Below are 14,879 nucleotides of genomic sequence, written 5' to 3'. Positions count from 1 at the left end.
GATTATGAGATTAGATTAGATTAGATTAGTTTATAATAGGATTGTTTATATGATTTGTTATATGTTTTCGTTGTTAGCTTTTATCTATTAGATTATTTTTTGTGTTATTTATACTTGTAGTAAATTATTCGTAGATGAGTTCGTAGATTCGTCTTTGTTCGTAGATTAGTTATCCTTTTTTGTTTATTAGTTATAAGTTATTGTTTATTAGTTATTCGTTTATTATTACATGACTGATGATGCAGTTGGAGATAAGTGAACAACAATTATTATTATTGTGTGGCTGATGATGCGGCTGGCGAGAAGAGACCGATGTGAAGTGACCGATGTGAAGCGGCTGGTGACCGATGAGAAGCCGCTGGTGTGTGATGGTGTATCTGCAGATAGTGCAGACTAGTTACAACTGAGTAGTTACAACAGAGTAGTTACAACAGAGTAGTTACAATTTGTACAATTTGGGTTCTAGTTCACAATTGACGATGAAAGATGAAACATGGTTAATTAATCATTGAAGAACATTTTGAACTGTTGAACTTTTGAAGATCTGAACTTTTTTTGGTTAATTAATCATTGAAGAACATTTTGAACTTTTTGAACTTTTGAAGATTTGAACTTTTTCAACATTTGAGATTGTTGATTTATTTCCTTGTTTTAGTGTATTTGTAGTTTGTAGTATTATATTGTAGTGTGTAGTATTATATTATTTTGAATTAAATTCCTTTGTTTCGTTTTTAAATGAGTGAGATATAGAATAGAGGTGGTGTAAGTAGAAGTTGAGTGTGAAACACATAATAAGTGTTAGTAGAAGTGGTGTTTGTAGTGATTGAGTGTTAAACACACAATAAGTGATTATTACTGAACATGTGAATTAAACACATAATTGATGATAGGATAAGTGAAGAAATGAATTAGCACTAAGTCAGAAATGAATTAGCACAAGTGGTGTTAGTGAAGAAAAGTGAAGTAAGCATATAATGAATGAACATTACTGAACATGATGTTGATGAAAAAGGTACATCTTACCGATAACGAAGGTATGTATTAGCAAAAGGTATGTACTACCGAATGAAGTAAACACATAATAAACGATGATTAAATATGATTACTGAAAATGATTACTGAAGGTGAGAATAGATAATGACGAAGGTGGTGAAAAGGGTTTCTATTACAAATAATAAGTGTATTCATTATATTTACGAATCTTCAATTTGATCAAACGATCATTCGACGAAATGACCGTTCGACTAGATGACCATTCGGTGGAATGTATAATTTAATACAGACTTGAATATTAATACAGGCTTCTAGTGTTGACACTAATGTCATTAAATATTAACTGAATAAATGAGTTACTCGACTTTCGGCTAAACAGTTCATTCGGCTAAACAGTTCATAGGCTTGCATTATGGTATATTGCATTGGTCAGTTTATTAGTGTATACTAACGGTGAAAATAGGATAGTGTGATATGAATTAAAGCAAGTGTGAACTAAATACGAGTTCTTGATCTTTTAAGACATTAATTTATGGAGTGATATTGCTTGTATTATTCTGTTATGTGCAGATTTTATTATCGTCTCAGAACTAAATGGTTAGCTATTACTCGGGTTGAAAGGAATAAAGAAAAAGTATTTGGTCTTCACAAATACAGAAAATAAATCAATTTAGAGTGAAGGTGTGACCCAAGGTGTGACCCAATGAAGGTATAACCCAATATAAATCATTTTTGAATCAAGGTATGACCCAAGTGTAATTCAAATTTACTGATAATAATTGTTCAGTGAAATAATTATGGATAAGTAATGATGATAACTATATAGAAAAGGGGTTAGTAAGTTATTTCAAGGTTTATTTTTTAATTTATAATCTGTTTTGAATTAATTTCTTTTATTTTGAATTTACTTTTCTTTTTCTTAAATTGTATGGTGAATTTGCTTCCGGTTTTTCGGTTTCTGGTGTAAGATCCATGCGGTTTTTCTTTATTATTGTTTTTTCTGGTTGTTTCAATGTTGGTACGTTTTTATCAAACAAGTAGTTGTTGAGTTCCTCTTTAATGTTTTTCTTTTGAATAGTATGGTACTATATGATTTCTGTGGATTGTAATTTTTTTCTTAATTCTTGTCCTCTAGTATATATGTAGTATCAGATGGTTTTTCAATTATTAGGTATGGGCCTGTCTTGAGGGGTATTAGTTTTTTCGATACTCTGTCTATTTGTTGTTGGTTAGTTAGAAGTACAAATGTACGGATTGGTAAAGGTTTGGCTGTTCGAATTCTCCTATTCATTTCATCAGTCAATTTTTTGCGATTCTGTAGAATTCGTGTTATTGTTTGATAAGTTTCATTAAATTGTTTTTCTTTATCTAAAAACCATTTTGCAAAAGTTCCTTTTCGCAATTTTGCAAGTTTTGTGTGATTGAATTGTTGTTCTAGGTGAGTGTGTGTAGGTTGTGTTTTACAGATGCTTTGATCTGAAGGATTACAATTTCCAAGTTCATCAGTTGTTGTTCCCAATTTAACTTGTGTTGGTTTACGTGGTTTCTGATTAAATAGTACTTCATAGGGTGACATTCCTAATCTAGTTTGGTATTGTGTATTATAGGCGTATGGGAAGAATTTTGATTTTAATGACCAATTATTGAATTTTCCATTTACTAATGTTCTTATGAACTGTCCAATAATACGACTTGTTCCTTCTACTAGACCGTTGGTCAAACGTGAGTAGGTAGTACTTGGTTTAAACTTTATTTCAAAATATTTACACAGGTGTGTAAGCTCGGTGTTAATATATTCCGACCCGTTGTCTGATCGTAGTTCTTCTGGTAGTCAGAATTTCATGAACCAATGTTCGAATAAAGCTGTATACGCATAGTAAGCGTTATTTTTTGGTGCACAATGGTGACAAAATGTGAAAATGCGTCTACTATTACGAAAATATATTGATGTCCGTCAGAAGGTGGGTTTATTGGTCCTTTTGTATCTATCATGATCATTTCGTTGAAATGTGTTTTTGTTGAGGCAAGGTGTTCTGTGTTTGCTTTGTTATGGTTATTTGCAAAAATTTTATTTGTTTGACATTTGATACAATCTGCTAGTAAGATTTTGATCCAAGCATGGAGGTTAGGGAAATAATATTTTTCCATCAGGTTTCGTTTTATTTTTCTAATCCTGTGTGACTGTACCTATGCAATGGTTTTCATAGAATGCACATAGTAGTAGTGTGAGTGGTAGGCAAATTCGTATTAGTGATTTTTTCTTAACTGTGATGAGCATTGTCATTAGTGAGGTGTTTTCTTCTATCACTATTGACTTAAATTTTCTGTAATATGCGAATAGTCCTTTATTTCCTCGAATTTCTGGTGTGACTAAATGTGGTTTATTATTATTTGTTTTCCACATTTTTACTTTGTGTAGTACTGGGTCTAGGATTTGCGTTTCTTTTAGTAAAGAATTGGTGATTTTTGTATTTTCGTCGTAGATGTCATTTATTTTAACATTGTCAAATTGTTGTTTGGATGCATGTACGTTATTTAATAATCGAAGATAGTCATCGTCGTGATCTTTAATGTAAGGTCCATTTTGGTTTTTATTGCTCTACATTCCAGAATGAGAGTTGATAGTCTCATTTCGATAGGTGTAAATAATCGTGAATTTGCTGATACCAGGTTCAATTTATTTTCTGTTGGGTGTTGTTGCAGTAATGCTGCTCCGATTCCGGTGTTGGAAGCATCGGTGATGATGTAAAATGGTTTACTCGTGTCTGGCATTGTAATTTCGAGTTGTTTGGTTATCGTTTGTTTCATTTTCTCAAATACTGTTTGGTGTTCTTTTGTCCATTTTAATTCTGTTTCTTTATGTAATAGTTTATAGAGGGGTTGTAGTATGGGTTGCATTCCATATACATATTTGGCTAAGAAATTTATGGTTCCAAGGTATCTTTGAAGTGATTTCATGCTATTTGGTGGCTCTAATTTTTGGAATCCTTCAATTCGTGATGTCAAAGGTTTTATTTTCTTATTTCTAATTATGTGTCAAAGGAATTTTACTTTCTTCGACAGGACGTAAGTTTTATCATGTGCTGCTTTAAGGTTTCCTTTTTGTAGTATTTTGTGATATTCTTCCAATGTTTCATACATTTGGTCGTACGTTGTTGTTTGAATGAAGATATCGTCTACGTAGGTGATTACTGTTCCTTTCCGAATTAGAGGATATAAGAAATGAGTAAGGATTGAAGCGAATGCTGCTGGTCCAATTGATATTCCATAGAATAATCGTTTAAAACAATACGGTTCGTTTCCAATCGTGAAATGGGTATATCTCATCGATTCGTTATCTAAGGGAATTTGGTTATATGCACTGTTCAGATCTGCTGTTGTGAAAATTGTGTCGTTTATTCGGGTTAATGCTACATCTACTGGTTCTATTGGCCAGTTGGAGTTTGATTCGTCTATCATAATGTTCAAGTATCTAGCTTCTAGGACGATTTTTAGTGATTCTCCTTTTCGTAGGATGATCACTGTGTTTGTGAATGTGTTGCCTGTGGACAATTGTTCTTTGTTGACTGGTGAAATTATATCGTACTTTTTCAATACGTCAAGTAATATGTGAATTCTGTCTCTTAAGTGAATTGATACTTTGCTGATTCTCTGCTTTTTGAAGATTGCATCTTTTTTCATAGGTAGGTTAAGTTTTACTTTTGTTTTTCCAACATCAAATTTTGTTGTAGCATATACATTTCTGTATTTCAAAATTATGTCTACTATTTTGTCAAATTGTTCTTGTTAGGTGAGAGTGTTGGAAATCAAACATTTTTTATAAATTCTTTGTCCTTGTCATTGTATTTGGTGATATTAAATTTACATTTGAAATTAGGTTTTCTTTCGAATGTTGCAACTTGGTTTATACTTTCGTCAATGTTTATTTGAAGAATATCGTTGATATCGTTTTCATTTTCATAGGTAAGGTGATATAATGCTGGGAAAAGATCTAATGAGTTTGTTTGATAAACTTCCATATGAAACGTTTTAAATGTTGTGTTTTGGTATAAAAATCCAATTAGTTCATTTTTGAGTATCATTTTATGGTTATTTTTGTTAATTAAGTAAATGTCTGCGAAATTCTCCTTTTCTTTGATTAAATCTTTAATATCGGTGATTGATAGGTTATGATATTTATTAATAGGTTCAAAGTAATGTAACGATCCGTACAGAATTTTTCCGCTTGATTTTTCCATTCTTTTGAAAATGGGAATTGGGAATGTTAAACATATGTGTTCGTGTGGTTCGAAGTATTGGGCTTCCTTGTTGTATACAGGGTATATTCTAGAGTAATACGGGTATTCTTTGGTTGTATTTTGAAAAAAAATGGATTTCATTGTCAATATCTGTTAGTGTGTAAATTGTTAATTTATTTGTATTCACGTTTATTGTTTCAATATATTCTTTAAAGAAAGGTGTTCCAAGAATATTGTGGTTACATTGTGTGACATAGAAAAATATATTAAAAATTGGGTGAGGATTACTCCTACTATTAGAGATTCTCTCCGGTGTCACGTTTAAATTTATATTTCCCAAGGTTTCGATTTTTGTATTATTTGCGGCAGTCAGGGTTTTAATTGATTTGGTTGATTGAAGGTGAGGATTATTGTATTTTAACTCGTTCCATGTGTCTTCGTTTAGGATATTGAGTGTGGCTCCTGAATCTAACAGGCAATCAATTTCGAGTATTGGTTTCTGTTTAGTAAAATCGGTTTCTAATCTTGTGCATTGATACATTGGTAGTATCCATGTAGAATTTGATTCGATTGTGTTAATCGAGTTGCAAGTGTTTTCATGGGCGTTATAGAATTTTTTTAATATCTGCTGATCTTCATCCGAAGAACCTGTTGAGTAATTGCACTCTTCAATTCCAGGTGGATCTTGTCCATTATCGTGTGGTTTGTCTTCAATATTATTTATTCTATTTCCGTTCTGTCGATGGTATGGTTTATGATTATTTCGGTTTGCGTTATTACTATTTTGTCTGTAGTTTTGATTATTTGATCCTCTGTTTCTATCGTTGCTGTGGTATCTACTTCCGTTATTGCTATTAGAGTTTCTCTATTATATGGTGATCTGGATTGATACGGTGATCGTGAATGTTGGTATGGTGATCGTGAATTGTATCTTTGGTTATTACGATTATTTGAATCCGAACGGTTAGAATTTCTGTGGTAGCTGTTACTACGATTCCTGTTATTTGAATAGTTTCGATTATTATTGTTTCTGTTATAACTGATCTGTTTCGGTTATTGTTGTCATATCTGCTTTGTGGTCTATTATTACTATAAGATCGATGGTTGCTGCATGATCTATTATTACTGTATGGTCTATTCGAGTATCTACTATTATTATTATTATAGGTTCGATTACTTTGGTTGCTTGGGTACCTACTGTTTCGGTTAGGTGTTCTACTCCTGTGGTTACTGTAAACAGGTGACGTTGAAGGTAATTGTCTACCGTTGACGTTAGTTGAATTTATTTGTCTGTTAGGTAAATTCTGGTTATTTCTCATGTGACCGTAGAATGATCTTTCTCGTGGTTTATTTTGTTGTTCTCTCTGTGGTCTTTTGAAACATCTACCTTTGGTATGACCGTGTGAACTACAATAACTGCAGAATAATGCAAACTTTGGTCTGCCTTTGAAATTTTTTTTATCATATGTATTGTTGGTTCCATTCAATACATTACAGACTGCGTCTTCGAATTGATCAAGATTGTTTCGGTTTAGGTTATCTGTATTGTTACATATATCTTATATCTGATTAATGTCTATTTGCTGGTTACTGGTGCTTTGATTTACTTCAATCGCTTATGGTTGTTAGTGATAGTCCTGGTTAGGTCCATTTGATCTATTTTATCTAGTAAGGTTTTAAATGGTATTTCAGGTTCTCGAGGTGTTGGTTTATGATTTGCGTGTTCTTTCAACGCTGCCGTTTTTAGCTCATTGTCTAAGCATCGTATAAAAGTTTGGTTCATTACACTATTTTTGTAATCTTCAGTGTATAAGCTATATGCTGTTTTGACTAATGTTTCAATTCTTAATGCTAATGATCTTAATGATTCATTTGTATGTTTTTGAATTTGTTGGAGCACTATTTTAGCTTGTTGTTTAGATTTTTCAGAATCAAACATATCCGAGAATTCTTTGCAGAATAGTTCCCAACCCAATTTGGTTTCACTTGGTAAAGTGGAATACCATTTTTGAGCAGGTCCTTGTAAGGTGTGTAAGATCAATGCTGCTCTTCTTACTTTCCACTGATGATGCCCAAGTTTGTTTACCTGTTCTCTACCAATACTGAATATCATTGCTGCAATGATACTATTGAGATATTCTTCAACTGTATATCCAGGATCGGTGCCGTCAAATGGTTTAATTGTTGTGGGTACTGACCCATTTGAGTTCAAGGTTTCTATTTGTGATCCTTCGTTTATACTCATTGAGGTTAATTGTTAGTAAAATGGTAAAGGCGGTTCCGTTATGGAATTATTCTGGACTTCGGTGTTTTCAGACTGTTGTTGTCTCTGACCGTTTATTTCAGTTCTTCTTCTATTTTGTGTATTTATTGCATTTCTTTGATTTTGTTGTGTATTGAATTCAATTATTGTCTGTTGTATTTGATCATAAGCTTTGTTTAGTTGTGCTTCGTGCTTTCGCTGGATGTTTTCGCTCATTCTGTTAAACTTATTCTCCATATTTTCTAGAAGTCTGTTAAAAAATGCTTCTGTTATTCTTGAACTTTGGTTTTCATTAAAGCTTGATGTCGCAATGTGATTACTTGTAATATAAGGTACTACTGGTTTATAGGTGTATTCGTTATTTTTTCCAAATCCAAAATAAATGCGATTTTGTTGTACTTTCTGTTTTTTTTTTATTTCTTTTATATCTGTTATCATTGCAACTTGTGGATATGAATCACTTTCATCGTCTGTATCGTTTAGGCGTTCACGACTGTTATTTTTATGATTGAATAGGTTTGCATTCAGATTCGTGTCCGGTATAAGTGTTGATTTCCGTTTTTCCGATGGTACTTTAAGGTTTTCTTTTGGTGTCGAAGTGGACGTTATATTCTTTGGTGTTGTCATTGATAGTGATCCAGTTTGTTCTCTATCATAAATATTAACTTTTTTGTATTGTGCTTTGATATAATTAATACTATTTGAGCTAATTTGCAGTACATTTTCGTAGTAGGGTGATGTGTGTATTTGATCCCAGAGTTGTTGTAACTATTTTTTCTAGGTAAGGTATTTCCTTTTCGAATGCTTTTCCAATTAAGGATCGTGTATTATTAAGATATTCAATATTATCTAACCAAAATAGATAGCACATTTCTGATACTATCTTCAAGATATCTATTGCTGTTTCTTCATTGATTTCTTTCCTGATTTCAATTATTCTAGCTAACCAACTTCCAAAGCTTTTGATGTGGGATCGTAATGTGTCGTTTATCGATGGGTTATTTGTTTCTGGTACTATTTTATAATACGGTGTGCTATCTTTGAGTAATTTGTAGGTTGTTGGGTTTATAGTTGTGATTTTATCTCTGTCTTGCTTTAATTCATGGTTATGTAAGAAGATTCGTACTATTTCTTCTAAGGAGTATTCTGTATGGTTATTATGCTGTGTTATTGTTTTATTATTTTCGTCGGTTAATTGAAATATATAATTTTTGTTTAGTTGATCAGTTGTAGGCATATTGCGGGTATATAGTGTGATAAGTGGTGTTTATTTAAGGTATGTTGGGTTACTGGTTTGGTGTCCAGGAATAGGTTAGTTTTTTAATTTTTTTTTATTTTTTGTATTATCTGTTTATTTTCTTGTGTACATTCAGGTGATATACTGAAAGGTGTTAACGATATATCGTTATCCATGCTATTGGTTAATACTATACTAATATTGGTTGGTTCTCTGAATGCTACCAACACTGGTCGCACCAGATAAGACGTGTTCTGAGCTTACCTTTCAATAGGATACTTCTGGAACTGTCTTATGGTCGTCTCAAGAATAATAACAATTTTAAGGCTTACCTGACTAATTAAAGTTCTATGAATCTAGTCTGTAACTCTTCGATGGGAGTACTAGTGGATAGAGCACGGGCCCCAATGCTGCTATCTAGACTTAGTCTCAAATATATTTCACGAGAGGAGTAGAGAGAGATTCATATACTTTATTGTTATATCAGGTCTGACTCTGAAGGAACCAACTAAAGAGTGAAAGGAAAGGTTTTAGCGTATTTCTAGAAGGGAAAATAATAAATATAATTTTATCCAATCAGAAACGAGTATTTGAGTTTCAATAAATAATTTATTCTTTTTTGAATAAATAGTTTTTTCAAGTTTTATTGATTGACTCCAACAAAAACTCAAAAACAAACGCATGGATCTTTTCCGTTTGTGCCCCCCAGTACGTTATGCTCCCCAGTTACAGAGCACGTGTTATTACATAGTAAATCATTATGTAAAAATATTGCACGTGCGTCTGGGGGTTGCAAATAATATGCACCCACTAAGCTGGGGGGGCACAAACGGAAAAGATCCCAAACGCAACATAAAAACATATACTGGCAGGCTGCAACAATTAAGCTAAAAAATAATCAGCTCGCGTGTTAGCGCTTTTTATAGATGCATATAAATGCGTGAACAAATGAAAGTTCTATATTATTACTTATCATTTTACAAAATTAGTGCTCACCTTCAACTTGGCCTGCTTGTCTTTGAAAATCAAGTGTTTCACAATCCTTGGAAACTTTGGCTCATCTTTTGCAAGCATAAACAAAACATCTTCCAACTCTAGCACTCTGCTCCGTCGCAACTCTGCAAAGTGTGAACACTTGGACACAATCTGAGACAACTGAGTCTTGACAAGATGAGCAACTATCAACACTGTGTCGTAATCGGCCACACTCACACCAGAATAAGACTTCAATAGTGCCTCCACTTCTGGACCAAATTTTATGTCCGTGTTCAAATGGACAGCATCGCCCATTACTTATTTCTGAAAATATATTCATCCAAAAAAGTTTAGCGCAGTTGTTGGCGATTTCGTTATTTTGTGTGACATGCGCTTGTCCCGAGGGGAAATTTTGCAATAAATATTGCCATCCTATACCATATTCTTGATTTGAACTCAATCAACGCTTTGGGAAAAACAAAGCAAACAACCGGTATACTGTCGGAGAGTAGTCTCGATTGACGGCCTACCCACAACTGGATAGAAACAGGTTACAAATAAGCGATTAATATGATCAAATAAATTCCCACGCACAATAAGCCTTGAAAAATAAACTGAAACTTTGGTTTGATTTATCTTCCCCATAGCGACATTTCGTTTAAAACAGGTATAACAGCAACTGATCAACCGTAATACTAATGCAAAGTGAAAGTTCCTAACTTCTCCCCTAACCCTAACGCCCGCCACCGTTGCATATTTTTTGCCCCCGACGCTCACGTGCTCTATTATCACAAAGATTTACTATATGAAGGTACGTGTTCTATAGCCGGAGTACGTAAGTTTTCACCAACATATATACCTCAGACAGATCTCAGGGACACAAAGCTAGATCAACTTTGTGTGGGATTTTCGCGGTATGTTCGAAAATTTGAAACAAATAGAGCTATTAAATTGTCACGTAGAAAAACTGCAGAGAGCTATGATTCTAAGCAGAGAGCTATGATTCTAACTACACCAATAAATGGAAACTCACTCCAACATTTCTTAAACCAACAAAACGCCCTGGCATTGCACGCCGAAAGAGCGGGAGGAGTGATTTATGACCATAAGTGCGCTAAAGTTGTCGTCCGTGTCATAAATTCTTTTTGTACCTGTAATATCCGTGCACTGTTTACGGTTACGGTTTGGGTTGGATGTTATTCTTAAGCACTTTAAACCTCGGAGTTACTGAGGAAAATTTTCCAAGTTTCAGACTTGAAATTAATTGAACAGATATATATGCACAATCAGTTTAATACAAAGTTAGAACTATTGCTTGTAAACATTAGAAATTTTGTGAAGATGAGAACTGTAAAGCAATTAAAGAGAGGCAGCTCGATTGTGTAAGGTTTAGTTTTGAATATGTTCTTTGGTTTCAGTCCTATCAATGGTTAATTAATCTTAGGTTATTTTTACCCATTTTCGTTAATCTCTATGGGATTTTCTCATAGTTATTTTCTACCGCACGGGTCCCTGTTAGTTAAACTAACAGATAACAGGATTACCTGCTTGACGAATCCCGTCATGAACAAACATTCCTTGACGTGTCCCGTCAAGATGAAATTCCATGATGATTCCCATAATTATTTATGATGCCTTCTCTATATTGTTAAAATCCGGTTTACTTTTAGTAACCATCTCTTTTTGTTCTCCTATTTAATTGTGAAAATTTCGAATTATGCGTTTAATATGTAATTTATGAGCATGTCATACATTATGGTTCACTATACTGCCTCCCTCTTAGAAAATGTGAGTGTTCCACTCACTCACACAGCAAGAGTTTCGAATGTCCATTTTCGAGTTCATATATTCTTGTGCTTTTTCAATCCCGTACTTGTCATAAATATTACGGGCCTCTTCGTCTTCCATGATTTTCTTTGCTTGAAGAATGATTTTGAACATGTCCTCATGACCACCCTTGTCCGGATGACAGAGCATTGCCAACGTTTTGTAATGTTTCTGGATAATACTGGTTGTGGCCCCCTGTGGAAGGAATAGAAGTTCGTAAAAGTTTGGAGGTCGACTGAACGGGTTCTGCGCGTTGATCGCCTCCAGCCTCCTCTGCATGACCTTCTTTGAGGTTTGCTCTGTTTTTACTCTACCCCTTAGCTTTCTATTGTCTATCTCGGCATTCTCCAACTCCCGAGCTAAGCACTCCCGCTCGTCCACCAGAGCGATACATTCCCTTGTTTTTGTTTCGGCTAAATTTGTAACCTTCTCCAACTCTTTCTTCAATGTTTCCACCTGCCTCCTGCAGGACTCCCGCTGATTCCCAGCGTATTCAAGTTGCCGCTTGGTCTCCAGCAATTGATCACCTAATCTTTGACTTTCAAGTTTTAACTGCCGGAGCTCCTCTTCGAGCCGAGCCCCGGCTGTTCCCAGCATTTCGCTGTTGTCAATCTTTTTTTGTTGTTCCTCGATTCTGTGTTTCATCTCACTTAACTCACCAACGCTAATTGCGGCTCTATCCACTAAATTGGGTGGTTGCAGCTGTGTCAGTGGTACCACGTACCTTTTGTTTGAAGTTACTCCAACAATCCGATACATTTGGTGCCTGACTATCGACCTGACCTCGAACAACTCGGGTAGATAGTAGCAATTATCACCAACTTTTGATTCTGCCACTCCTACATATGATACATGTAAATAGATGCATATAAATGCGTGAACAAATGAAAGTTCTATATTATTACTTATCATTTTACAAAATTAGTGCTCACCTTCAACTTGGCCTGCTTGTCTTTGAAAATCAAGTGTTTCACAATCCTTGGAAACTTTGGCTCATCTTTTGCAAGCATAAACAAAACATCTTCCAACTCTAGCACTCTGCTCCGTCGCAACTCTGCAAAGTGTGAACACTTGGACACAATCTGAGACAACTGAGTCTTGACAAGATGAGCAACTATCAACACTGTGTCGTAATCGGCCACACTCACACCAGAATAAGACTTCAATAGTGCCTCCACTTCTGGACCAAATTTTATGTCCGTGTTCAAATGGACAGCATCGCCCATTACTTATTTCTGAAAATATATTCATCCAAAAAAGTTTAGCGCAGTTGTTGGCGATTTCGTTATTTTGTGTGACATGCGCTTTTCCCGAGGGGAAATTTTGCAATAAATATTGCCATCCTATACCATATTCTTGATTTGAACTCAATCAACGCTTTGGGAAAAACAAAGCAAACAACCGGTATACTGTCGGAGAGTAGTCTCGATTGACGGCCTACCCACAACTGGATAGAAACAGGTTACAAATAAGCGATTAATATGATCAAATAAATTCCCACGCACAATAAGCCTTGAAAAATAAACTGAAACTTTGGTTTGATTTATCTTCCCCATAGCGACATTTCGTTTAAAACAGGTATAACAGCAACTGATCAACCGTAATACTAATGCAAAGTGAAAGTTCCTAACTTCTCCCCTAACCCTAACGCCCGCCACCGTTGCATATTTTTTGCCCCCGACGCTCACGTGCTCTATTATCACAAAGATTTACTATATGAAGGTACGTGTTCTATAGCCGGAGTACGTAAGTTTTCACCAACATATATACCTCAGACAGATCTCAGGGACACAAAGCTAGATCAACTTTGTGTGGGATTTTCGCGGTATGTTCGAAAATTTGAAACAAATAGAGTTATTAAATTGTCACGTAGAAAAACTGCAGAGAGCTATGATTCTAAGCAGAGAGCTATGATTCTAACTACACCAATAAATGGAAACTCACTCCAACATTTCTTAAACCAACAAAACGCCCTGGCATTGCACGCCGAAAGAGCGGGAGGAGTGATTTATGACCATAAGTGCGCTAAAGTTGTCGTCCGTGTCATAAATTCTTTTTGTACCTGTAATATCCGTGCACTGTTTACGGTTACGGTTTGGGTTGGATGTTATTCTTAAGCACTTTAAACCTCGGAGTTACTGAGGAAAATTTTCCAAGTTTCAGACTTGAAATTAATTGAACAGATATATATGCACAATCAGTTTAATACAAAGTTAGAACTATTGCTTGTAAACATTAGAAATTTTGTGAAGATGAGAAATGTAAAGCAATTAAAGAGAGGCAGCTCGATTGTGTAAGGTTTAGTTTTGAATATGTTCTTTGGTTTCAGTCCTATCAATGGTTAATTAATCTTAGGTTATTTTTATCCATTTTCGTTAATCTCTATGGGATTTTCTCATAGTTATTTTCTACCGCACGGGTCCCTGTTAGTTAAACTAACAGATAACAGGATTACCTGCTTGACGAATCCCGTCATGAACAAACATTCCTTGACGTGTCCCGTCAAGATGAAATTCCATGATGATTCCCATAATTATTTATGATGCCTTCTCTATATTGTTAAAATCCGGTTTACTTTTAGTAACCATCTCTTTTTGTTCTCCTATTTAATTGTGAAAATTTCGAATTATGCGTTTAATATGTAATTTATGAGCATGTCATACATTATGGTTCACTATACTGCCTCCCTCTTAGAAAATGTGAGTGTTCCACTCACTCACACAGCAAGAGTTTCGAATGTCCATTTTCGAGTTCATATATTCTTGTGCTTTTTCAATCCCGTACTTGTCATAAATATTACGGGCCTCTTCGTCTTCCATGATTTTTTTTGCTTGAAGAATGATTTTGAACATGTCCTCATGACCACCCTTGTCCGGATGACAGAGCATTGCCAACGTTTTGTAATGTTTCTGGATAATACTGGTTGTGGCCCCCTGTGGAAGGAATAGAACTTCGTAAAAGTTTGGAGGTCGACTGAACGGGCTCTGCGCGTTGATCGCCTCCAGCCTCCTCTGCATGACCTTCTTTGAGGTTTGCTCTGTTTTTACTCTACCCCTTAGCTTTCTATTGTCTATCTCGGCATTCTCCAACTCCCGAGCTAAGCACTCCCACTCGTCCACCAGAGCGATACTTTCCCTTGTTTTTGTTTCGGCTAAATTTGTAACCTCCTCCAACTCTTTCTTCAATGTTTCCACCTGCCTCCTGCAGGACTCCCGCTGATTCCCAGCGTATTCAAGTTGCCGCTTGGTCTCCAGCAATTGATCACCTAATCTTTGACTTTCAAGTTTTAACTGCCGGAGCTCCTCTTCGAGCCGAGCCCCGGCTGTTCCCAGCATTTCGCTGTTGT

General features: G+C 35.1%; 1 protein-coding gene across 2 annotated transcripts in view; it reads right to left on the bottom strand.

The window, feature by feature from the left end:
* The window catches only part of LOC142337068 (uncharacterized), a 119,292-nt gene extending 109,241 nt beyond the window's left edge, over positions 1 to 10,051 (bottom strand). Inside the window, exon 1 of one of the 2 annotated variants that reach the window (XM_075386134.1) lies at positions 9,728 to 10,051. In XM_075386134.1, the coding sequence (XP_075242249.1) occupies positions 9,728 to 10,021 (294 nt within the window). In that variant the 5' untranslated portion in view covers positions 10,022 to 10,051. The remainder of the gene's footprint in view (positions 1 to 9,727) is intronic. The other variant, XM_075386133.1, reaches the window with a different exon arrangement.
* Between the last annotated feature and the right edge of the window lie 4,828 nt (positions 10,052 to 14,879).

The sequence above is a fragment of the Convolutriloba macropyga genome, chromosome 3 (genome assembly GCF_964194025.1).
Source record: "Convolutriloba macropyga chromosome 3, txConMacr16.3, whole genome shotgun sequence".
NCBI classification, from domain to species: Eukaryota; Metazoa; Xenacoelomorpha; order Acoela; family Convolutidae; genus Convolutriloba; species Convolutriloba macropyga.
Note: the sequence above shows the minus strand (reverse complement) of the source record. Positions and strands in the feature narration are given on the sequence as shown.